The sequence below is a fragment of the Salmo salar genome, chromosome ssa14, assembly GCF_905237065.1.
Source record: "Salmo salar chromosome ssa14, Ssal_v3.1, whole genome shotgun sequence".
NCBI lineage: Eukaryota > Metazoa > Chordata > Actinopteri > Salmoniformes > Salmonidae > Salmo > Salmo salar.
The window spans coordinates 86554214-86581550 of NC_059455.1; the positions used below are offsets into that span (position 1 = coordinate 86554214).

At 42.8% G+C, this 27337-nt stretch overlaps 1 protein-coding gene across 1 annotated transcript; it reads right to left on the reverse strand.

Annotated features, from left to right (window-relative positions):
- Positions 1 to 61: 61 nt before the first annotated feature.
- LOC106570528 (oxysterol-binding protein-related protein 3) lies at positions 62 to 26658 on the reverse strand. Its single transcript, XM_045694912.1, has 22 exons — positions 26545 to 26658; positions 9731 to 9923; positions 9156 to 9272; positions 8637 to 8690; positions 8409 to 8522; positions 8149 to 8325; positions 7796 to 7892; positions 7593 to 7693; positions 7319 to 7411; positions 6970 to 7126; positions 6739 to 6863; positions 6474 to 6584; positions 6274 to 6370; positions 5911 to 6158; positions 5562 to 5699; positions 5021 to 5084; positions 4799 to 4877; positions 4558 to 4720; positions 3864 to 4008; positions 3589 to 3715; positions 3283 to 3405; positions 62 to 1706 (listed from the first exon to the last, which is right to left on the reverse strand). Exons 2-22 carry the CDS (start codon positions 9794 to 9796, stop codon positions 1607 to 1609), a joined length of 2496 nt encoding a protein of 831 aa, XP_045550868.1. The 5' UTR covers positions 9797 to 9923; positions 26545 to 26658; the 3' UTR covers positions 62 to 1606.
- Positions 26659 to 27337: the final 679 nt, after the last annotated feature.

Consider the following 27337-nt stretch of genomic DNA (forward strand, 5'->3'; position numbering starts at 1 on the left):
TTGACTCCGTTCCTATAGCTCCTCCCACCAGCCTCTGCAATCCAACACACACACACAAATATAGTATAACAGTCTCACTGTTTATCGTTTATCTTCAAAGATAGTACGGCCCTATTCTTTACTGATATACAGTATACATCTTATCATAACCGGGCAACATACAGGCTTTAACACGCAGTGTTAGGAAGTTCCATAAGGCCTTATTTCATACGTACTGTCAGCCAGTGGTTAAGGAGTATTAAAACAATCTGTATTGTGATTGGACAGAATCATACTCTTACAGTAGAATGCTTGACATTTAGAACAAGTTAAATCCCCCTAGTTACAACCCTTGACTGTGTCCCACATGACACCCTGCTCCATATTCCATAAATAGCACTATATAGATAATAGGTTGCCATTTGGGATGCATACCTCAACACCCCACCAGTGATCTTCTATATAGACCACATTAAGAATGACATAAGTGCGCAGAAGCACCAACTCACCAATAGTGAGTGAGGATTTGCATAATCATCTACAGCAGGTTACTGTGAATAGAACAGCATTCCATATTAAGGCACTTTGGTGGCTGGACTGCATCCGAACTACAGTGACAGTATAAAATATACATAGAGAAAATGATCAAATTGAAAGAAGAAAACCCTATCCCTGGAAAGACTAAAGTCATGCCAAAAAAATTAAAAGATGCTTTCTTTTCTTTTAAACAAAGAATCAAGTGAAAACTCTGTATTAGGTTGAAGAGATCGAGCCCTAGTTAAGCTCTACCTACAGACACGGGAAGCTCATTTTTGGTCTTGGTCACCCTGACACTCAGCAGTCCCCAGTCACCGGGTCAGAGCTTTGACTAGTGTTGTCTCCCGAGTGCTGATCTAAGGTCAGTTGTGAGTTTTCCCTGTATTGGTTAAGGTTTGTTGTGGGCTTGCTTGTGGTAGTCCATCGTATCCGATGAGGACTTCCACCTCTTAGTTAACGGTCAATTCTTTAGTGAGTGTAGAGTCCAATCTGAGATCCAAACTTTATTGCAGGTGGGGCATATGTCTGTGTTGGCGGGGGCAGGCATAGTTCTGTCTCTCCGGAGCTCCTCTCCTCCTCTGTAGACCGCTCCGGAGCTGCCTCCAGGTGGAACGGTCGGCAGCAGCATCCTCCATGTCTGTGGGTTTGATGTTACACTTCCTCAGCCACGTTTTTAGCTGCCCCCCCCCTGCAGACCGCCGGCCAAGATGTATCTTGCCATACAGGATCTTCCACAGCAAGCACTCCCAAGATATTCTAATGACATGCCCAAGCCAGCTCAGCTGGTGTTGGGTGACCATGGCCTCCATACTCTTGCAGTTGGTCTTAGCAAGTATTTCTGTACAGGACACAGTCACACCAGGCGATTCCCAGGATGCGCTGCAGGCATCTTCTGTGGAATCGCTAGAGCTGCTTGTTGTGGCGACTAAGTGACCCAGGCTTCACAGCTGTAAAGAAGTGTGGTGATGCAGACGGCTTGATAGACGGCAATTTTGGTGTGGAGGTGGAGATCCCCGTTTTGGAAAATCCTGTGTCTGTTGTGGGCAAGGATAATCTGACCCTAGATCTGTACTCCTGTGGGGTTACAGGGTCACCACAGCACAGGGAAGTCCTCTGTACAGCTGAATCCAGGGTCCTTCCGCTGCTCCCAGTATGTATTAGAGCTCAGCCACGTGTCATCCTTTGATTTCCTGTTAAATAAACAAAAACAGCAGTCACATTTCTATATATAAATAAAACTTAACACATATTCCAAACAAACATACTGCATAACCTGGCTGTAAGTGTACAACCCTAACCCTCAGTACACCTTCAAGTAGAACAGTGAGATCTCATGACTACACAGAACAACCAGTCAGACACTGAGGGGCTCCATGTTCGGCTGGAAATAAGGCGGTGCTAGTGTCAAATGCACGTTAGGTTTGCAATTTCGTCATTTAAAAAAACTGTCGCACCGGCATTTCCCAGCCCTAACGCCAAGTTTGGCAATTCACCTGTCTAACATCAGCATGCTTGCGCCCAGATGGGAGAGGTGGAAATATTTGAGGTGTGTCCTTAAAAACATGATCCAAGTTTCTATTTTCAGGCAGTGCTGATAGGATACTTAAGACCAACCAAAAGCTGGTTTTAGTGGTAACACAGTTGGTTATGATACAGCCTATCCAGCCGTGACACACACTGCCCATATGAACATAGAACAAGAGCAGCCTAATGTGATTTTGGTGCCTTTATACTTTGTATTTAGAACCATAAAAAACGAATGTTTCCCCCCCAACCATTTAATGTATTTGGTTAAAAACCAAGCATAGCCTCCTTTCCTCTCAATAAAGGCTTTTTTTTGTCCTGCCCAACACAACAATGAAGTAGACAAGACTGTTGATAAAGAGTTCGGCTCCTGAGACCGCTGGGAAATAAATCTTAATCACCAAAGCTTTATTCAAATAGAAGCAAAACAGTGATCTGACATTCCCTTTCTATCTATGCATCGTAGGCAGGCCCACATTATTTTAGTCATGCAGGTCCCGTTTTTGGATGCGTGTAAAACCCTCCATAGTCGATGTTGTTTTAATACTCTATGCCCACGGGACAAATGATGGTGCCTGTAAGTGTAACATAGTCTATTTAAAACAAGTTGTTTTGTTTAGAATTTGATTCAAATTATTCCTTTTCTTTTTAGGTCTTAAAAATACTGAATTCAATCTTGCTTATTGTCATGCTCAGATATAATGTCATTTACAGTAGCCTAGCCCCTATGTCAGTGTGAATGCTATTGAGGCCATGCAGTGACTTAGAACAACGTGGACTGCAAATGGGTTCAAGTTAACGTATTTAGCAAAGATAATGTAGACCCATGTTATTTAGTTTTTGTAAGCCAATTAGATCTACCATTGCATTAGATTTGTTAAAATGGAGCCCAGAGGCTAATGGAGTGTTATTCACATGACAGACCTGTGACAGTGTGGTAAGTTATATAGACAGAGTGGTGCCATTCCGTCAGACCTTTTCTATATTGTACAGCAGTGGTTCCCAACCAGGGGTCCTTGGCCTATCCACACAGGGTACGTGAGAAGACTCATGAGATGATAGGCTTACTGGTAAGCGAAAAATGTTGGGAACCACTGCTGTAAAGGATACTGTGCAGTTAAGAATTAAGACAGCCTTGTTCTGTCTACGTGGCTAAATGTGTGAACAATGAACTCCCTTGTCTGCTGGAATCAGACAGAAAGGCAGGCAGGCAGGCAGGCAGGCAGGCACACGGTGGCGTACTTGAAGAAGCGTGGTTTGTGCGTCATGTTGTTCTCCTCCAGGGCTTTTCTCCTTTCTCTCTGGAGCAGCTCTATCCTCTGTTTCTGCTCCTCAGCCCCCTCAATGTTCCCTTCTTCCAAACACCTGAGACAGAGAGAGAGACAGAGAGAGAGAGAGAGACAGAGAGAGACTGAAAAGAGACACTCGAGTGAAAAGGATCCTATGAGAAGGGTGATATAATACAGGGAAGTATGAGAAAGGAATACTGGATTAGGGAGAGCTAGGAAGAAGAGAGAGAGGAAGAGAGAATCCCGGGGTTTGTCCTACCTCTGGTCGAGACGGAAGCGTGTGTCTGTGGGGGGTAGGAAGGGCTTCAGGGCGGCATCAAGCTCATTCAGCTCCACACCAAACTGTGTAAAGCCATAGTACTGGTCCTGGTCCACAGGCATGGGATCTACACAAACACATGACAAAAATCACTATTTTAAACTATTTTCAAGGTAAAAGATCATAAGCTATAATATTTACGTGGAATGCCACTTTATGTTTGTGAATATGGGTGTGTGAGTTGTGACGGACAGCCCAAAGAGCCAGTCACTCACTTGCTCTCCAGATGCAGATGGCAGAGGGCGTGTCTCCTTGGTACACGCCTTCATGCCATTTGCCAAAGAATGAGTGGATGACACACCCCCCACTGTCTGTGACCACTCCCTCTATCTTGTTCACCGTTGAGCTCCACGATTTCGCCTGTGGATTAAATATGCACAACATGAATAATAAACAAATTAAACTAATGATGCAAAACAAAAACAAATGTACTGTTACAAATCGGAAACCCATAAAACGCTGTCAATCATGTGATGAATTCTAAATAATACATGAATCCATCCACCACTCATTAGTTACTGAAGGTTTCCAGGATAATGGTCACCAGGATGTTGTTCCTCCTGTTCCCCAACAGATGGTGCTGTTACACCTGATAATACCCTCAGGGGTGTGTTGGGTTTTTGCCCTAGCACTACACAGCTGACTCGAATTATCAAAGCTTGATGATGAGCTGATCACTTGAAAGGTGCACCCGTTGGTCCCAGGACCGAGTTTGGGAAACGCTGGCCCAGGGTTTCATACGTGTTGGCCAATTTACATTGAATTGCGTTAGGCTGTTTTAAATAACACCCTATATAGTGCACTACTTTTGGTCAGAGTCCTATGGGTAGTAGTGCTCTGTATAAGACATAGGGTGCCTTTTGGGACGCACCCTTCATGTAACAGGTATGGTATAGTCCATCTCCTCACCTTGATGAAGGTCACTGTACACTGGCAGGCGTCACTGCTGGTGTTTTTGATTGACATCTCTCCGTAGTGTTCTATCCAGCGCTGGCCACTCAGGATGTTGTGGATGCAGGACGTTACCTTGTTCCACTCATAGTGGTCTCCCAAACCTGAGGATGACAAACAACTGTCACACACACACACCTCTATTTCATATGAAAGCAGCTCTGACACACACACACTCTATCAAATCAAGGAGACTCACCCTGGCAGGGTCACATGAGTGGTTCCCATGGGAACAATCTCCATGGACTTCCCCCAGAACTTATTCTTCCACTGGACATCTGAGAGAGATGGGACAGAGAGACAGACAGGGGACAGAGAGACAGACAGGGGTAGTAGGTGAGTGGCGCAGATAACCTCACAATAACAATCAGAAATAGAAGGAAAAGGTGGTGACATGTTTACTGAAAACATAGAAGCTCACCTTGCCAGAAAGTGAAGTTGTTAGAGTCACAGTGACATGCTGAAACAGGTGGGTGATGGCTCACCTAAGACAGACAGGGGGTTCAACTGGTGAATACATGTGACTGACAATGTTATGAGTCTTCAGTCATCCTATGCAACGGTTCTGTTCCAAATGGCATCCTTTTCCCTATATAGTGCACTAGTTTTGACCAGAGCACTATGGGCCCTGGTTAAATTTAGTGCACTAAATGGGAATAGGGGGTCCAACCCCCTATTTAGTGGAAAGCACTAAATGAATCAGCCCAGTGATTCTTGGTTTACTGTATGTTATTTTATTTGACCTTTATTTAACTAGGCAAGTCAGTTAAGAACAAATTCTTATTTACAATGACGGCCTAGGAACAGTGGGCTAACTGCCTTGTTCAGGGGCAAAACGACAGATTTGTACCTTGTCAACTCAGGGATTTGAACTTGCAACCTTTCGGCTACTAGTCCAACGCTCTAACCACTAGGCAACGCTGCCGCCCCAACTTGTTCCTGTAGGTATAGTTCCTGTTTACCTGTTCTGCTATGAACTTGAAGCCCTTGTCAGGTCTGTCACACTCGTAGGTCTCTCCCAGGACAGGGTTAAAGGGTTTACTTCCTGCCCGGTGGTAACTGGAGGCATATGCAGACACTGCAAATGTTGCCACATACACCTGCAGCACAGGACACACACACACACACACACACACACACACAGAGACTGTGTTACTTACCATGTGTAGGTAGAGGTTGCGTGTCTGGGTTCCCACAATGCATCATAAGAATCATGGTGTGAGTATGTCCAAATTCTCTCACCATGCGTTGCTAGGCATTGTGTGTGTGTGTGTGTGTGTGTGTGTGTGTCCTTGCATCCTATACCCTCACCATTCTCTGGTACGGGTCTTGTGTGTGGTTCGCTGTATCCAGCAGCTCAGAGTACTCCACCTCCTCACACAGCCTCTGTAGTGTGTTGAGAGGCTCATTGAGATGAACAGGCATGGCTACCTTGGACAGGTCCTTCCCTATGTTGTTCTTGAGGATGTTCCATAGACTGACACTGCTGCTGCTGGGCTGGGGGGAGGGGAGGGTAGTCCGCCTGCGGGCCACCTGAACACCACTTCCTCCTGAGCCTGCTGAGTGGGTTGGGGGGTGCTTAAAATGGAGGTAGCAAACTTTTGCTCACTCGTACAAATTGTATGCTTGTCATAGAAATACTCATATGCTGGCCCATGCACCCGCACGGCATACCAGAGTCATGTCTCTCACTTCCTCCCTCGTTGCTGTAGCCGGTGTCCATGGAAACACTGTCGCTGACATCACTGATATACGAGTCATCATCAGAAGCCTGGAGACAAACAGAGAAAAAAACATATGAATGACTGTTCAGGGACAGATCATTGTTGATCTCCCTAATGGTTAGGGTTGGGTAATCTGATCTTAAGGCTCACCTCGTTCTCAGAGGAGCTGGAGGTCAGCTGGTACTCCTGAGCATCAAAGAACTCCGACATGGACTCATTGGACGCCTGGTGGACAAGTTGGCGGGATCCATCTGGGAGACCCTGATTGGTAGAAGAGGTTGATTGGCAGCAGAAGTTCAGATCAGTCCCAATGTCATGTTTGGCATATAAACAATCTCCTGAAATCAACTTGACATGTGCAGTATTGTGGAACACAGCACATACACACGCTCTCTCTCAAACACACCCAACTCACCGAGCCATAACCGGCCTTGAGGCCCATGACCTGTGCTGGAGGAGGGGCCTTCAGGTCAATAGTGTGTCTCACTCTGTCTCTCTCTGCTGATAGAGAACTATAGGCTGACCGCAGAGTGGAGTGAACTGGAGACACACAGAGCGAGAAAAATAATTGTGTTTTAACCATCATACCCAGCCTGTAAAATACCTGTACTTGACCCAGTGGACCGATCTGACACCAGGGACTCACTATTGTTAGCCAGCCTGCAGAAGTCTTCCTGGAGGCGGTTGGCATCAGTCGGTGAGTCTGGGGTTTCCAGGAAGGAGGTGTTGGCTTCAGCAGTAGAGAGGTTTGGGTGGGAGGTATGGAGATGAGGAGAGGCAGGCGGTGAGCCACAGCCAGGAACCTGGTGGAAGGAGGGACCTCTGGGTTAAAGACAACTACAGGTGGGGGATGTATTGGGTGTCACGCAGAACTATTTTCCTAGTAGTCTTTAGTCAATGCAACACTATCAAGTGGCTGTAAGATTTAGCACAGGTCAAAGTTAACATGGAATGGTAGCAGCTGTTGCTTTGAGAGAACGTGAAACAGCTTGTACCTGTAGCGTGGCCGGGGCATCTTTGGTGTAATTCTTTGAACGCCACTTCCTGGGACCCCTCTTCTCCTTCTTGGGAATGTCATATGTTGAGGCCTGGTGTCCCAGTGGAAGTGGAGAGGTTAGGGTTAAAGTCTAGGGGTTAGGAGAGGTGTGCATACCTACCATGTACTCATAGCAGGGTCAGAGTAAGGGTAGTGAAGGTTAAAGGGGCTGAGTACAGTATGTGTACTGGGTCAAGGTTAGGGTCAAGGTTAAAGGGCAAAGGTTGTGTTACCATGAGGCTGATGGCGGGGGCAGAGTAAGTGCGGTGGAGAACCTCCATACTCTTCAGCAGCAGGTTGAGTTCCAACAGGTAAGACTCACAGTCCTCCAAGTCTGACAGAATGATGAGGGATATGAATTAGAGAAGGTGAGAGCGAGTCGATACAGAGAACTTAAGTAAGGTGAGATCCATCAGGAGATGTTTGATCTCCCTACCTCTGCAGCACCTGTCCATGTCTTCTGAGGAGTGAAGCCAGGCACTGACCTTAGCCTGCTGGACTACTGACGCCTGTTTAGCCAGACTGGAGTGCTGCTGAGAGAGAGAAAGCAGGGGAGGGAGAGAGCGAGAGGAAGGGTGAGAGACAATGAATTGAATATGCATAGACATACAGTGATTCATATAAAATACATACAGTACAATAATGAAATTATGATTGGTCAGTCAAGAAGCGTCAGTAAGAGTTTGCTCTTAGGCACAGATCTAGGGTCAGCTTACCATCTCCAAAATTTGAACCATTAGGGGGAAAGCACAAAATGTATCATATATCCCTGTCTAAAGAGAAGCGTACCCGTCTCATGGACTCGTTGAGGTTAGGGGAGAGGTGTGAGGAGGGGTGGAACAGGTGCCTCTCGTGGGGGTACATGGCAATCTCGTTCTGACGGAAGACACGGTGATGTCGTAGCTTCGACACCCAATCATCAAACAACTCCTGTGACTTCACTTCCTGAGACTTCTCAGACTTCACCTATTGGACAGCGAGATGTGATGTCATTTAAACAGAAGAGGGAGAGAGAGAGAGAGTGAGAGAGAGAGAAACGAGAGAGAAACCTTGAGGTGATAAATGTTGTTGTTGGCGTCCAGATCGATGGCCTTGGTTTTCTTTTTGATTGACATGACAGACAGCCCCACATCAATGCAGCCATGCAGCTTGCCTTTCTTCAGCTGGAAACAAAAGCAAAACGTCAGTGTGTGTGACTAACTATGACGCATACATTAACTCAATTGTGTGTGTGTGCATTGCATCTGCTTGACAGATACTTTTGAATAGGCACTTACATCAGCTCTACATTTGGAGTACTTCAGAATGCCTTTCTCCAGCAAGAAGTATCTCTGGATAGCAAGAGAAAGTACAAACTGTTTTAGCCATCCATCTGTCACGTTCAAACTTTCATTAATCTGCTTTGGGCCAAGGAAATAACGTCACAACAATTTAGATATTACAGTTGTGGACAAAAGCTTTTTACATGAACAAGATATCCATTTAAACTTCACCTCCAACTTAACATAAGCGTCTTATCAGCGCTTTAGATAAGCACCATGTACGTGTCAGGTAGAACACCTCTATGTGCCAGCCCTTCAGGTAACTCAGGGGTTAAAAAGAGCCAAGTGCCTCCTTGATTCCTCACGTCCTCTCCGCACATCCTTCAGTTCAGAAGAGAAGGTCTGAAGAGAACCTATGACCTTCTCCTCCAATGTATGTAGAGAAGGTGAGGAGAGAGGATGCAAGGAATCAAGGATAGACACTTGAGATTTACCTGCAGCAAGAGGTAAAGAGGTCAGGGAGGCTGCACCCACCTTGTGCCATCCCTTCATGGGCCATTTCCTCCTCTTGAGCAGGAAGCCCTCCTGTTTCTCTGGCTCCTGGATGTTGCCAGGGTTACCCTTCAGCCCCTCTATGATCTCCCAGCTGTCCTGTAGACAGAGACGCATCGGGTTACACACATACACAACCACGTGAACAGAGGAGGAGAGGCTGCATCTCTGCCTTAATGTGTCCTCTAACCCAGGCAGGGAGGGTTAGGAGTGTTGCTAGGTACCCTCCAGTCAGGCCATAGCCAGTTCATTTCAGTTCAGCTGACGTTTGGTCAGTCAAGATAAGCATCAAAATATTAATGTCGCAACAAGACATTTGAGACAGAGCGGAGTTCATTCAGACAGGCACACACACGCAGAGATGCGCACGCACGCACGCACACACAGAGATGCGCACGCACGCACGCACACACAGAGATGCGCACGCACGCACACACAGAGATGCGCACGCACGCACACACAGAGATGCGCACGCACGCACACACAGAGATGCGCACGCACGCACACACAGAGATGCGCACGCACGCACACACAGAGATGCGCACACACACACACACCTGATGGATGCCATGTTTGGACGAGCCGCTACTGCTGTCGCTGTGGGAGGGGGATGTTGATGTCATCTTTCTGTGACTCGACAGTTGTGCTTACGATCGTCTAGTCTCAGTGGAAACCAACAAGATCACAACGGGGTCAACAGGAACATCACCTAGCACACCGACCTCAAGAGGGCGTCATCATGAATAACCCCTGTTGAATAGGAAGAGAGAGACGCGGTGATTAACAGAACATTATTACTTCATTTTCAGCATGTTGAGACAAACAGGTGAGCTGAGAGAAATGAAAGCCACATTCCACTGTAGGGTTGCTTTAGTGAAGCAGCAGACCAATGAGACGTGACTTCTCTCAGAGAGAACAGACAAACTATCCTACCTCCTCAAAACTAGGTGCACTTTTAGGTTAGGCACGAGATCGTCAGGTGTTCTTTATGTTTGCATGAGCTCTCTGACACAAACACTTCCGCAGCATACACCCTGTGTATGGGGAAATGCCAACCTCTCTATATGAACTATGGTGTAGTGCATTGAACCAGTGGCAGCAGCCCAGTCAAATCCACATGACTCCCAGGCCAGTCAGTCACAGCTACTGTGCTGATCAGCAGAGTCCACAAGTGAGTCAGGGTTATACAAGTCTTCAAATCTCAGAGGACTAGATTAACCAGTAGCTACACATGCTAATACTCAAACACTGGTAGAGACACAGAATTCTGCTGTATTGCAGTTGCTAGTAGCATAAACATTATTGTGATGAATAAAATGTCCACATTCTGTGAATTTGGAGACAGGAAACGTTAGTTGCTAGCAGCACATATTAGTAAAGCAATGCCAATTCAATGTCCACATTCTATACCAAGGCACCAGGCCAAAACCTATGTAGACATTACCTTGGCTTCGATTACAGCACTGCAAACACCTGGGTCGTAATTCACTGCACCAAACAGAAGAAAACGGACCAAAATGGGGAGGGACTGCCTGAACTTGTTTAACAACAAAGGGGCGGCAGGTAGCCTAGTGGTTAGAGCATTGGGCCAGTAACCAAAAAGGTTGCTAGATCGAGTCCCTGAGCCGACAAGGTAAAAATCTGTCGTTCTGCCCCTGAACAAGGCAGTTAACCCACTGTTGCTAGGCCGTCATTGTAAATAAGAATTTGTTCTTAACTGACTAGTTAAATAAAGGTTAAATAAGAAACACTTGTTTTCACATTGCATAATGTTTTGCTGTGGTGTACAGTAATAAATAAATACAAGCCTGCTTTTTTCCAAGGCTGCTTTTGCAGTAAAAAAACAAATGTAGAGGGGTGAAAACCTTCTGAAGTCACTCTTGACTCATTCCATATGTTGTGTTACAGCTTGAATTAAAAAATGGATGAAATTGAGATTGTGTGTGTCACTGGCCTACACACAATACCCCATAAATGTCAAAAATTAATTATGTTTGACATTTTTACAAATTAATAAAAAAATGTAAAGCTGAAAGGTCTTTAAATCAATAAGTATTCAACCCCTTTGTTATGGCAAGCCTAAATAAGTTGAGGAGTATATATTTGCTTAACAAGTCACATAAGTTGTATGGACTCACTGTGTGCAACAATAATTGGTTAACATTTTTTTTTTATGACTACCTCATCTCTGTACCCCACACATACAGATAATTGTAAGGTCCCACACATACAGATAATTGTAAGGTCCCACACATACAGATAATTGTAAGGTCCCTCAGTTGAGCAGTGAATTTTAAACAGAGATTCAACCACAAAGACCAGGGAAGTTTTCCAATGCCTCAAAGGGCCCCTATTGGTAGAGGGGTAAAAAAAAGCTGACACTGAATATCCCTTTGAGCATTGTGTAGTTTTTAATTACACTTTGGATGGTGTATCAATACACCCAGTCACTACAAAAGATACAGGCGTCTTTCCTAACTCAGTTGACGGAGAGGAAGCAAACTGCTCAGGGATTTCACCATGAAGCCAATGATGACTTTAAAACAGTTACAGAGTTTAATGGCTGTGATAGGAGAAAACTGAGGATGGATAAACAACATTGTAGTTACTCCACAATACTAATCTAAATGATTGAGTGAAAAGGATGAAGCCTGTACAGAATACAAATATCGCTTACCAAGACGCTTACCAAGACGACATTGAATGTTCCTGAGTGGCCTAGCTACAGTTTTGACTTAAGTCTGTGGCAAGACTTGAAAATGGCTGTCTAGCAATGATCAACAACCAACTTGACAAAGCTTGAAGAATTGTACAATCGAGGTGTGGAAAGCTCTTAGAGACTTACCCAAAAAGACAAAGCTGTAATCACTGCCAAAGATTATTGTAACATGTATTGACTCAGGGTTATGAATACTTATGTAAATTCAATATTTCTGTATTTCATATAGATAAGCAAAATGTATAAAAACATGTTTTCAGTTTGTCATTATGGGGTATTGTGTCTAAATGGGTAAGAAAAAATATTTTATCCATTTAGAATTCACACTGTAAGACAAAATGTGGAATATGTCAAGGGGTATGAACACTTCTGAAGGCACTGTAGATCAACATTCTTAGTGAGGCACAGTATGAAAAACATGTTGATAATCAGGATGTACACTGCGTGTCAATGGTTAATAAGAAGTGAACAAATCTGCCCACATTCTCACATTCCTCTCTTCTCCATCCAGGCTGTGGCATGCCCAAACCTGGTGTGTTATAGACCCACTCCCTAAACATGGAAATGCTTTGGGTGGATTGCAGTTTGTAAGAGACTGAATACTGTGGAAATTTACACAGTGCCTTATGGATAGAATGCATGCGTCTGTGTTTTTCCAACGTGCTGTCTAGTTCAACTAAAGGCGCTAATGTTTGTGTGTGTGGTGGTGGTTTGTCTGTTAGTGTGTGTACACTGTCTGGTTCCCCATAGGCCTCTCTCAAGAGTCAGAGCCATGCCCAGGACATGAGTCATCAGCAGGAAGGAATGTTCGCTGGGACACAACACTCCAACCACTGAGTATTTCCATGGAAACGGACCCATGATCAGCAACATGGGAAGTTCATAGGAGCATGTCTAATTGGGTGTCAAATGAAAGCTATTGTAAGAGTCTATATTTTGGGGAAATGAAGGCAAGGATACATTTTTCAAACATTTTCCATTTTAGGCAGAAGTAAAGGCTTTGATTTCAGGATAAAACAGATGGAAAGGGGATCTTAGAAAACTTCTAGCAGAAAGTATAAAAAAAAGGTATCAGAACTACAACAACACAATAACGTTGACGTTTTGTAGAAATTGTTTACCTTCTGTAAATGTAAGAAATATTGCCTTGTGCAATATTATCTTTAATATATTTTTAGTTTTGCTCCCTCATGGAGGGAGGATACAGTGGCTTGCGAAAGTATTCACTCTTAGCATATTTCCTATTTTGTTGCCTTACAACCTGGAATTAAATTATTATTTTTTTGGGGGGGGGTTGTATCATTTGATTTACACAACGTGCCTACCACTTTGAAGATGCAAAATGTTTTTTTTTTTGTGAAACAAACAAGGAATACGAAAAAAAAAAAAAACTTGAGCGTGCATAAATATTCACCCGCCAAAGTCAATACTTTGTAGAGCCACTTTTTGCAGCAATTACAGCTGCAAGTCACTTGGGGTGTCTCTACTTGCACATTCATCTTCTGCACATCTACCATTCCAGTGTTTAATTACTATATTGTAATTACTTCGCCACCATGGCCTATTTATTGCCTTAACTCCCTTATCTTGCCTCATTTGCACTCACTGTATATAGACTTGTTCTTTTGTTCTACTGTATTATTGACTGTATATTTTGTTTATTCCATGTGTAACTCTGTGTTGTTGTATGTGTCGAATTGCTATGCTTTGTCTTGGCCAGGTCGCAGTTGCAAATGAGAACTTGTTCTCAACTAGCCTACCTGGTTAAATAAAAGGTGAAATAAAATAAAAATTAAATAAGCTTGGCAGATCTAGCCACTGGGACTTTTGCCCATTCTTCAAGGCAAAACTGCTCCAGCTCCTTCAATTCTGACCAGTTTCAAAGTCCCTGCCGATGTGCCATCACCATTCTTCACTGTGGGGATGGTGTTCTCGGGGTGATGAGAGGTGTTGAGTTTTCGCCAGACATAGTGTTTTCCTTGATGGCCAAAAACCTACATTTGACCAGAGTACCTTCTTCCATATGTTTGGGGAGTCTCCCACATACCTTTTGGCGAACGCCAAACGTGTTTGCTCATTTTTTTTCCTTTAAGAAGCAATGGCTTTTTTCTGGCCACTCTTCCGTAAAGCCTAGCTCAGTGGAGTGTATGGCTTAAAGTGGTCCGATGGACACACTCCAATCTCCGCTGTGGAGCTTTGCAGCTCCTTCAGGGTTATCTCTAGTCTCTTTGTTGCCTCTCTGAATAATGCCCTCCTTGCCTGGTCCGTGAGTTTTTGGTGGGCAGCCCTCTCTTGGCAGGTTTGTTGTGGTGCCATATTCTTTATTTTTTTTATAATGGATTTAATGGTGCTCTGTGGGATGTTCAAAGTTTTTTTTAGAACCCAACGCTGATCTGTACCACCACAACTTTGTCCCTGACCTGTTTGGAGAGCTCCTTGGTCTTCATGGTGCCGCTTGCTTGGTGGTGCCTGCCCCTTGCTTAGTGGTGTTGCAGACTCTGGAGCCTTTCAGAACAGGTATATATATATATATATATATAGAGAGAGATCATGTGACACTTAGTCCACCTGTGTGCAATTTAATTATGTGACTTCTGAAGGTAATTGGTTGCACCAGATCTTATTTAGGGGCTTCATAGCAAAGGGGTGAATACATACACCACTTTTCAGTTTAAAAATATATATATAAAAACATTTTTAAAGAAGTTGTTTTTCAGTTCACTTCACCAACTTGGACTATTTTGTGTATGTCCATTACATGAAATCCAAATAAAAATCCATTTAATTTACAGGTTGCAATGTAACAAAACAGGAAAAAACGCCAAGGGGAATGAATACTTTTGCAAGGCACTGTAATTAAAGTTCACAGAACTAACAAGTAATGTTAGACCTACCAATTAGTTAGTGATTTTACTGATATCAATATTTCTTTGAATTATAAAGTGATTAAAACTGGTAATTTGTGGAAAACCCCTCCCTCGCTCTGCCTCGCTGTCCAGTTCATACCATCTCTCCCAGCGCTTATTGACACTCTTTCTTCCCATTTACCACTGAGCACCGACAGACACCGGATGTCCATGTACATTGAAATTTAGTCAGTCCACTCTGGCCTTGATGTTATCAGACAGACTGGAACAAATCTGAACATATAATAGACGTAAGTTCCACAATTTTGGATAGCACAGCACAGTACAGTGAGTAAAGCACAGTCTAATATAGTATATTGTATACTATACAATTGTATTGTATAGTACAATTGTATTGTATATTGTAACAGTATAGTATATTGTGCTGTGCTGTCCAAACTTGTAAACATGAGGAGAATGACATATCCATTATGATGCATTTCTGTGTTGTCCAGATCAGGGACCCAGGATGTAATTCCATTATCGGGTGTAAATCCACTTCACTTACTGTAGTTCAAATCACAAGGTGCCATGTCACAGCTGACAGCCCATTCATCTTTCAATCTTCATTCAGAGCAGATATTTAACAGAATTAAATATCAGAGGGAGATTTTACCGTGATCCCGTTGCCAAAGTTTGCATCTACGCAGTTCTTCCACTAAATAGGTTTTGGTAAATTGTTCAACTTTCAAATTACATTTTAAAAATCAAACCTCAATTCCGTTACTGTGGAATTGCACCCCCAAGTGGCACCCTAATTCCCATTTAGTGCACTACTTTTGGCCAGTGCACATAAGGCTCTGGTCAAATACAGTACACTTATATGATTTAGGTTGCCATTTGGGAGGTAACCAACCACTGAGCCTAGATATCAGACTACACCTCAGCTACAGCAGTCATGGCAACAGATTATTACACTAAGACTGCATGGATACCCTTTAGTATGGCAGAACTCTCCAACAGTTTATTTATTTAATTTTTTATTTCACCTTTATTTAACCAGGTAGGCTAGTTGAGAGCAAGTTCTTATTTGCAACTGCGACCTGACCAAGATAAAGCAAAGCAGTTTGACACATACAACACAGAGTTACACATGGAATAAACAAACATAAAATCAATAATACAGTCGAAAAATCTAGATACAGCATGTGCAAATGAGGTAGGATAAGAGAGGTAAGGCAATAAATAGGCCATGGTGGCAAAGTAATTACAATATAGCAATTAAAAACACTGGAATGGTAGGATGTGCAGAAGATGAATGTGTAAGTTGAGATACTGGGGTGCAAAGGACCAAGATAATCAAGTAAATAAATAAATACAGTATGGGGATGAGGTAGATTGGATGGGCTATTTACAGATAAGCTATGTACAAGTGCAGTGATTTGTGAGTTGCTCTGACACCTGGTGCTTAAAGCTAGTGAGGGCGGTAAGAGTCTCCAGCTTCAGAGATTTTTGCAGTTCGTTCCAGTCATTGGCAGCAGAGAACTGGAAGGAAAAACGACCAAAGGAGGAATTGGCTTTGGGGGTGACCAGTGAGATGTACCTGCTGGAGCGCGTGCTACGGGTGGGTGCTGCTATGTGACCAGTGAGCTGAGATAAGGTGGGGCTTTACCAAGCAGAGACTTGTAGATGACCTGAAGCCAGTGGGTTTGGTGACGAGTATGAAGCGGGGGCCAGCCAACGAGATCATACAGATCGCAGTGGTGGGTAGTATATGGGGCTTTGGTGACAAAATTGATGGCACTGTGATAGACTGCATCCAATTTGTTGATCAGAGTGTTGGAGGCTATTTTGTAAATTACATCGCCGAAGTCGAGGATTGGTAGGATGGTCAGTTTACGTTTGGCAGCATGAGTGAAGGATGCTTTGTTGCGAAATAGGAAGCCGATTCTAGATTTCATTTTGGATTGGAGATGTTTAATGTGAGTCTGGAAGGAGAGTTTACAGTCTAACCAGACACCTTGGTATTTGTAGTTGTCCAGGTATTTGTAGTTGTCCACATATTCTAAGTCAGAACCGTCCAGAGTAGTGATGCTGGACAGGCGGGCAGCGATCGGTTGAAGAGCATGCATTTAGTTTTACTTGCATTTAAGAGCAGTTGGAGGCCACGGAAGGAGAGTTGTATGGCATTGAAGCTCATCTGGAGGTTAGTTAACACAGTGTCCAACGAAGGGCCAGAGGAATACAGAATGGCGTCGTCTGCGTAGAGGTGGATCAAAGAATCACCAGCAGCGAGAGCGACATCATTGATGTATACAGAGAAGAGTTGGCCCGAGAATTGAACCCTGTGGCACCCCCATAGAGACTGCCAGAGGTCCGGACAACAGGCCCTCCGATTTGACATACTGAACTCTAATCGGAGAAGTAGTTGGTGAACCAAGCGAGGCAATCATTTGAGAAACCAAGGCTGTTGAGTCTGCCAATAAGAATGTTGTGATTCGAAGATTCGAAAGCCTTGGCCAGGTCGATGAATACGGCTGCACAGTAATGTCTCTTATTGATGGCAGTTATGATATCGTTAAGGACCTTGAGCGTGGCTGAGGTGCACCCATGACCGGCTCTGAAACCAGATTGCATAGCGGAGAAGGTACGGTGAGATTCGAAATGGTCGGTAATCTGTTTGTTAACTTGGCTTTCAAAGACCTTAGAAAGGTAGGGTAGAATAGATATAGGTCTGTAGCAGTTTGGGTCTAGAGTGTCTCCCCCATATCTCAGACAATATGAAAGAGAGGTTTAACAGGCTAGTAATAGGGGTTACAATAATTTCAGCAGATAATGTTAGAAAGACAGGATCCAGATTGTCTAGCCCGGCTGATTTGTAAGGGTCCAGATTTTGCATCTCTTTCAGAACATCAGCTATCTGGATTTGGGTGAAGGAGAAGTGGGGGAGGTTTGGGCGAGTTGCTGTGGGGGGTGCAGGGCTGTTGACCGGGGTAGGGGTAGCCAGGTGGAAAGCATGGCCAGCCGTAGAAAAATGCTTATTGAAATTCTCAATTATTGTGGATTTATCGGTAGTGACAGCGTTTCCTAGCCTCAGTGCAGTGGGCAGCTGGGAGGAGGTGCTCTTATTCTCCATGGACTTTACAGTGTCCCAAAACTTTGAGTTTGTACTACAGGATGCAAATTTCTGAAAAAAACTAGCCTTAGCTTTCCTGACTGCCTGTGTATTTTGGTTCCTAACTTCCCTGAAAAGTTGCATATCACGGGGCTATTTGATGCTAATGCAGAAATCCACAGGATGTTTTTGTAATGTCAAGGGCAGACAGGTCTGGAGTGAACCAAGGGCTATATCTATTCCTAGTTCTACATTTTTTGAATGGAGCATGCTTATTTAAGATGGTGAGGTTGGCACTTAAAGAATAACCAGGCATCCTCTACTGACGGGATGAGGTCAATGTCATTCCAGGATACCCCGGCCAGGTCAATTCGAAAGGCCTATTCGCAGAAGTGTTTTAAGGAGCGTTTGACAGTGATGAGGGGTGGTCGTTTGACCGCAGACCCATTACGGATGCAGGCAATGAGGCAGTGATCGCTGAGATCTTGGTTGAAAACAGCAGAGGTGTATTTGGAGGGCGAGTTAGTTAGGATGATATCTATGAGGGTGCCCGTGTTTACGGATTTGGGTTGTACCTGGTAGGTTAATTGATCATTTGTGTGAGATTGAGGGCATCAAGCTTAGATTGTAGGATGGTCGGGGTGTTAAGCATGTCCCAGTTTAGGTCACCTAGCAGCACAAGCTCAGAAGATAGATGGGGGAAATCAATTCACATATGGTGTCCAGGGCACAGCTGGGGCAGAGGGTGGTCTATAGCAAGCGGCAACAGTGAGAGACTTGTTTCTGGAAAGGTGCATTTTTAGAAGTAGAAGCTTGAATTGTTTGGGTACAGACCTGGATAGTAAGACAGAACTCTGCAGGCTCTCTCTGCAGTAGATTGCAACACCGCCCCCTTTAGCAGTTCTATCTTGGCGGAAAATGTTATAGTTAGGAATGGAAATTTCAGGGTTTTTGGTGGTTTTCCTAAGCCAGGATTCAGACACGGCTAAGACATCCGGGTTGGCAGAAGGTGCTAAAGCAGTGAATAAAGCAAACTTAGGGAGGAGGCTTCTAATGTTAATATGCATGAATCCAAGGCTTTTACGGTTACAGAAGTCAACAAATGAGAGCACCTGGGGAGTGGGAGTGGAGCTAGTCACTGCAGGTCCTGGATTAACCTCCACATCACCAGAGGAACAGAGGAGAAGTAGGATAAGGGTACGGCTAAAGGCTGTAAGAACTGGCCGTCTAGCACGTTCGGAAGAGAGTAAAGGGAGCAGTTTAAATCCAGTCCATTAAAAAGCTATGTCAGTTCACTGCATAGATACCCTCTGCCAAAGCACTGAACATTAACCATTAAATCAAAACACTCTGCACACAACTTCTACACACAAAACCCTTATCCATTGAGTCCACTGAATTGACTGTACACAGCAGCGGTGTTACCCTCCAACTGGTTCCATAGATACTAGCTAAATAAACACTGAGTCAAACTAGAGCGAGGGTGAGTCACAGAGGGAGGGTGAGTCAGACAGAGGGAGGGGAACACCAAAACATTATAGAACACGACAATACCAATCCACTGCTTTTCAGATCTCCTGTAGGCTTGAATGCAAGCTGCAACTCAATCATTTACAACACGCTGTCAAGTACTCAGCTCCGTTTCAAGTTAGTTTTGCTCTACTTAGGGAAGTGAAACCGAAAACAGTATGGTTTTCCAGGCTAATCAACTGCAGCAGAATTAGATTGTATATGTCAACACAAAGCATTGCTAATAGCAACAGGAAGACCTATATTGCAGTACATGCTTTGTTGTGCTCTGCATAACCTTGACAATAATCAGAAAATAAGTGTTCAAAACACTTCAGTTACCTTATACTGTACACCCCTGGAGGTGTATCTGGTTGGGCACTGGAAGTTCTATTGTGGCCTTGTGTCTTATGAAACCAAGGCAATGATTAAGGCCATGACAGCTTGTAAATGACCTGGTTAAAGTTATCACATGATATTGTCAAGAGAAACACTGTGGGAATATATCAAAGCATCAGCATCTTGACTGTCTTTTCATCGTGAAAGCAGCTATTCGAACGCATCAAACACGAGTGATAAAAGTCAACTTTAAATCACAGAGTTAGGCTAACTCAGGCACAGAGCTGATGGAACAGAGGTAGCCCTGTGAAGCAAAGCCAGTCTGCCAGGTAGCTCAGGACCATACAAGGACAGTTGCATTTACACAGCCACCTCCCTGATTAAGATGGGGAAGGGAGTAGGGATGTGACGTTTAAACGAATTTGGAATTGTTAAAGTTTAGAAAACATACTTAACCGAAAATCATTGTTCTTTTCACTAAATTAAAATCACAGTGCAGTTATCACAAAACTACCATTAACAGGTTCTGATCATGATCATAAAAGCAAAAATGTAAATTCACCAAATACCTTACGCAACAATGCTGTAAGTAGGAAGAGATGGCTATGCATCTTTCAAATGATTTTCCACGAATATAAAGTGCTCCACACGTCATCGTTAACAGTTGGATAAATGGCAGACAGTGAGACAGGGAAGCAACAGCAGTGAAGTCCTGTTTGGTAATAATTTGAGAAGTTAAATGAGAAGGTGATGAAATAAGAAAATTAGTTTTGATCAGTCGTGGAAATAAGTGCTATAAACAAATTGTCCCTCTATTTCAAAAGAAGATGGAAAACAAGCTATGAAGGAAAAAAATACTGGAGTTGTGCAAGTACTGCCAACTAGCGCTAAAATAATATTGCGATATTATTGACAATGTGCCGTTTTGACAATATCTTGATATGTAACTATCGACCCCCCCCCCCAGCACTATTAAATACCTAATAGCATATCTAGAACCAGACTACAAGATGCCGTGCCTAAAATCCATGACGGCCCTGATAAAGAAATTGTGTGTAGCTACCTGTCTGAGCAGGCTAGTGAGTCTGAGCTGTCATTCCAATGCACCACAAATATGCTATGCTAGTCAAAAGAGCAGGACCACACACACACACACACCGCAGGGGTGGGCAACTCCAGTCCTCGAGGGCCTGGTTGGTGTCACACTGTTTCTCCATCCCTAGCAAACACAGCTGATTAATCATATTGAATTATAAACTGAAGATCATGATTGGGTGATTATGGGAGTCAGGTGTGTTAGCTGGGGCAAAACTGTGACACCAATCAGGCCCTGGAGGACTGGAATTGCCCACCCCTGCACTACTGTATAACTCTTTCGACTAAAGCTGAGACATACTGAAGCCAAACCTCATTCTATACAGTTACCATGGAGACAACCGACATGGGAGGGGATGTATTCCGTTTGTTTGGGCTTCAAGGAAAATTTGAGGGCATATCACATGGATCTATTTATAGTACCGGAGCCATTATCGACCAAAACAGGATCTCTTTTTTGGTGTTGCCACCAGCTAGAGTTAAAGTAACTGTCCAGTGTTTGAGATGTCAATGAAATATGACCTATAATTAATTACAATATGAGTGAAATAATTAAAACATTTTGGAAGGAGAACTATATTAAAAAGAAGCTTTTCTGTGTTTGAATGGTGTGGGCCTACCCCAACAAAAGAATGGTGTGGGCGTATACGTCATAAAAAATATTCAGGAAAGTAAACAGCTGATTGGCCTGTTATATACAGTTTAGATGTGTGAGATTAGAGGTGTAATTTTTTTAAGTGTTTTTTCTGGATTTTCATTGGACAGTTACTTTAAAATGTAGCCTAAGTCACATCAAAGGGTGGAATCATTATTTTGAGAGCTCAGATAGTTAGAATGATTAGTGAATAGGCCTACATTATAGTCAAGGAAATCACAAAATCATATAGAGATGTTCTGTATTAAGCTACATTTCTGTGGGTGCTCTGTCAATATGAGTCATTAGGCTATGTGGGATATTTCCGCCCTAGACAAGACGTCGCAATGAAAATTCCCTGAAGTGACTGATAAGGAGTGTGTTGCTGACAATTTAAGACAGACCTATGCCCCATTCAAGATAATTAACTCAGAACTCAGAAAGCTCCAACCTCCGACTTTAGTGCGTTCAAGACAAATTAGGAAGAAAAAAAAAAAACTAGCTCCTTCTGGAAAAAATATATTTAATGGTCACCCAACTTGGGATTCCAAGTGGGAAACTCGGGCATCATCCTTGAGCTCAGACTTTCCAACATGAAGATTAATGACGTCACGATTTGACCTCACTCGAGTTTACAGTTGCCTTGAAAGCACCACTACTCTGAAATCTAACCAGGGTCATCTGACAGCCTAACGAAATAGTCCAGGGTCATCTGACAGCCTAATGAAATAGTCCAGGGTCATCTGACAGCCTAACGAAATAGTCCAGGGTCATCTGACAGCCTAATGAAATAGTCCAGGGTCATCTGACAGCCTAACGAAATAGTCCAGGGTCATCTGACAGCAAAGGTCTGCCTTTACTGCCACGACTGCTTGTCTTTCCCCTTTTTCCTTAGGATCACAAGAAACTCAGCACAGCACAGCAGGCATATTCAAATCATATATTTGAGAATATTTCAGATGGTCCAAATGTCCTGTTGGAATGTGCGTTTTACAAGTTCAGGCTACCACCATCATCATACTGGGCGCATTCCTCTACCCAGGCGTTGTTGATGCTTGCCAGAGCTTACAACGCCTGGAAAGGTATTTTACCTATCAGCTAACCACATCATAAGTTAAAGCAACCATTGGTTGATGCATGCAACGTCTAAGCAGTGGAACGCGACCCATAACTTGTCTTTAGGCTAGGCTTCCTTCAATTTAGAATATAAAGACATGCCAAGACAACCTAAAGCAATTCAATAACAAAATAGCCTTAGCTAATCAAATGTAGTAGGCTAGTCAGGCTGTAATACACAATTCTTTGCCTGAAACTAATGCCTGCAAAATCATGTAAATGTTCCTTACAAGCCAAAATGTTTAATAAAATTAAACTTACTCTACCGGTTGTTTGAATGTGCAGCAAAAAGACCAACTGCACATACTTTTTTTTTTAACAAAATATCCACCTGAAAATATTGTTTACCTGACTTATTAGCATTATATGGTTCAGAACCGAGGTAAAGTTAGTTTTCTACTTGATATTTGGTTCTCTCGTCAATAGCCATGACAATTAAAATTGTATATTCTGAATCAGGGGAGGATTGAGAACCTTTTTTTTTTATATATAACTGCTAGTAGTTAGCACAAAAAAATGGTGTGAATTGTTCTCCAGCCTCCCCTGATTCTATTCCATTTTCAATGTCACGGCATGCGTTGTTCAACAGCCTTTACATTTAGTCATTTAGCAGACAAACTTACATTAGTAAGTGTTTCCTTTTACATACTGGTCCCTCGTGGGAATCTATTGACGAGAAAAAAAAAATATATATATATAAAATTCTCTTTACCTCAGTGGCAAACGGAACCATATAAATACTAGCTCCCTAAAAAGTCAAGTTAAAACACTTTCCTGTGGATATACAGACAACCAGTAGAGTAAGTTTATTCAACATTCTGGCCTGTATGGAACATTCAGACAATTCTACAGGAATTAGTTTCAGGCTACATATACCAATTAATTGTGTATTACATCCTGATTATATCAGACTAGTAGTAGGCTAGCCTGGCTGGGATTAAAATGGATTTAATTGTCATTTTTTGTCAACAATCTACACAAAATACTGTCAAAGTAGAATATTTTATTTTTTATTTTTTACAAATGTTAGAATTTATGAAAAATAAAAACTCATATCTTGATTAGATGAGTATTCAACCCCCTTAATCAATACATGTTAGAATCAACTAGCATCTAGCAGCAATTACAGCTGTGAACTTTTATGGGTAAGTCTAAGAGCTTTCTACACCTGGATTGTGCAACATTTGCCCATATTTATTTTCAAAATTCAAGCTCTGTCAAATTGCTAAACAACTTTTCAGGTCTTGCCATAGATTTTCAAGTAGATTTAAGTCAAAACTGTAACTCGGCCACTTAGGAACATTCACTGTAATCAACTCCAGTGTAGATTTGGCATTGTGTGTTAGGTTATTGTCCTGCTGAAAGGGGAATTCATCTCCCAGAGTCTGGTGAAAAGCTGACAACCAGGTTTTCCTCTAGGATATTGCCTGTGCTTAGCTCCATTCCGTTTATTTTTTACCCTGAAAAACTCCCAAGTCCTTAACAATTACAAGCATACCAATAACATGATGCAGCCACCACTATGCCAAATATGGAGAGTTGTACTCAATGTGTTGTATCAGATTTGCTTCAAACATAAAACACTTCGTATTCAGGACAAAAAGTGATTTGCCTTGCCACATTTTTTGCAGTATTACTTTTGTGCCTTGTTACAAAAATTATGCATGTTTTGGAATATTTTTATTCTGTACAGGCTTCCTTCTTTTCACTCTGTCAATTAGGTTAGTATTGTGGAGTAACTATGTTGTTCACAGCCATTAAACTGTTTTAAAGTCACCATTGGCCTCATGGTGAAATCCGTGAGCAGTTTCTTTACTCTCCGGCAACGGAGTTAGGAAGAACGCCTGTATCTTTGTAGTGACTGGGTGTATTGATACGCCATCAAAGAGTAATTAGTAACTTCACTATGTTCAAAGGGATATTCAATGTCTGCTTTTTTTTTTACCCATCTACCAATAGGTCCCCTTCCTTGCAAGGCATTGGAAGTCCTCCCTGGTCATTGTGGTTGAATGTGTGTTTGAAATTCACTGCTCAACTGAGGGACCATACAGATAATTAATTGTATGTGGAGTACAGACAATGTGGTCCTTCAAAAAAATCATGTTAAACACTTATTGCACACAGTGTGAGTCCATGCAACTTATGTAACTTGATTTACTCCTGAACTTATGTAGGCTTGCCATAACAATGGGAATGAATACTTATTGACTCAAGACATTTCAGTTTTTCATTAAAAGATATCTATAGAGAGAGAGATATCTATCTATCTCCACTGACATTATGGGGTATTATCGTGTGTAGGCCAGTGACCCAAAAAAATCTGACTAACAAAATGTGTAAAAAGTCAAGGGGTCTGAATATTTTCTGAAAGCACTTATTTTCAGGGGTAGTTTTTCGCTGCCAGAGTATCTAAACGTGAGTCAATTGTCAATTGCAATAGTTTTAGAAAAATAAAAGGTCTTTACTTTCATGTCACATCAAAATAATCCCACAAATGCTAAATATACACTTACTAGGGATGGGACGATTGCTACCGGAGCTCCGATGCAGTTTCTGACTCACTACCGACCCGACAATGTATCGATGCTTGTTTCAAAGGATCATTATCACGTGATCAATAACGTCCAAACCTTCCGTTTGATCACGTGGTTTTTCAAACAAAACGCGAGATCACACCGATTTCGCTGCGGTTCCAGTGCTTTCTTCGATCCATGTCGTTATCAAACACTAGCTCTACTAGACACCCTAATTACAATGTAGTTAGGATTTGTTTATGTTCTGTCAACTGAACGGTAGCTCAGTAGGTAGAGTCGGGAAGTCATGACCAGGACACAGACTGCAGGGGATGGGGTCGAATCCGGCACAAGGCATAATTGTTTATGCACATTGTTGTTCAAACAAATCGTTTTATTTAGTAAATTATCTACTTCTGTCTTACGCATCCTAAGTAATGTCATAGATTCAGTGTCAGCAAAGGGAAGCATGATGGAAGTTGCGAACCTGCATGGTAGGCTAACTCAGGGTTTCCTAAACTCAGTCCAGGTGCCCGTTTAGTTTGTTGCCCTAGTACTACAGTTGATTCAGATAACCAACATCCAGCTTTAGTTATTTTAAATCAGCTATGTAGTGCTAGGGCAAAACAAATAACCAGACGTGCACCTAGATGGTGCCTTAAGACTTAGTTTGGGAAACCCCGGGCTAACTTATAGTAGGCTACTAAGAGAATTTATGCTTGATTTGAAAATGTGTTCGGAGCATCGCCTCAATCACACCGACAGCGTTTTGCATTTTGATATGCCAGAAGTACATTCATTTCCAATGGAACGCTGTTTGCCTTGCAGCGTTGCAGAGGCAGTTGCAATGCGTTCTGTGTGGTTCAAAAATTGGATTTATCGAAGTATGTGTCAAACTGTATGCATAGACGGCTTGACAAATGGTAGCAGAAGGTGAATGTTGAATTTTTGTTGCACACATAGCCAGAAGATGCTGCGTACCATTTTAACGGTGAAGGTGTGATGGAGGCATATGGATCGTGTGACGCAATTGCAGTTAACGTGTTTCCCGGCCTTTTCCGTTACACACAGGTGTTTGGAGTATGCTAGATAGCACAAGTAACGTGGAGATATGGCCTTGTGGCAACGCAAACCGTAAAAAGGTGTCATCTAACGTTAAATAATTTTCAAAAATCAAATAGTTATCGCTGATATGAAAGATGGGTTATACGTTTTCAAAACCTTAACGCAAATGATGCGTGCTGACGTTTAGAGCAAGCGTCAGGGCTCTTTAAAAAGTCCACCGGGAAGATACCTTCAATAAGCGTTAAAGGTAGTTCGCGTCGATGAATTGCGTAGCCTAGGCGTAATTATAGTGATGAGGGTGCCAAATTATGATGAGGGTGCCACATCAGACACCAGCCAACGTGGTAGCCTACTGCAAAAGCAAAGTAAACAACATTTTCAGATGCCTAAATACTAAATGAAATACAAAAAAACGCTTACTTTCACTTTTGAGATGAAAACTTCAGTGAATAAAATCCAGCACAAATTGTAGGGAACTATCACTCTCTGGCTTGCTGTGTGAGTGAATGCATCGATGGGAGAGTCTAAGGCTGGGGTGATTGAAAGCCTTTTACTCCAATGACTCGCGAGTAAAAAGAGCATACGTCACTCAACAAACATAAGGGGGCCGGCACATTTGAACACACCACCGTACAATGACGTGGTAAAATACTTTAGAAATGTCCAGGTGGTAGGTCCAGCTTGCTCTCATGAAAATGTGCTACTGAATTACTACTCATCACTACTACACAATATCTACACAAAACCTTTTACTACTTGATTGCTGTTTAGATGTGTAGTAAACCAGTAGTGATTAATGTAGTAAATACTTGGCGCGGCAGGTAGCCTAGTGGTTAGAGCGTTATCGAATCCCTGAGCTGACAAGTTAAAAATCTGTCATTCTTCTCCTCAACAAAGCAGTTAATCCACTGTTCCTAGGCTATTGAAAATAACATTTTGTTCTTGACTGGCCTAGTTAAATTTTAAAAAGTAATTTAATGAGTGGTAAATTGGCAGGTGGGGCAGAGACTGTTTTGGGGGCTTGCCTGTTTTGCATAGAGGTTCCCCCACAGTTTCAATTTGAAAACCCCCCTAAGGATACTCCAGGAACCTTCTCTTTTTAGAGTGTAGTTCTGTGCTTTCTGTGTTGGTGGGGCATTACCAGCAGAAAATATGGAGCGTTGCGCCGGGATTGGCCCAGTGTTCTGTCACTCATGGGAACATTATGTCACCG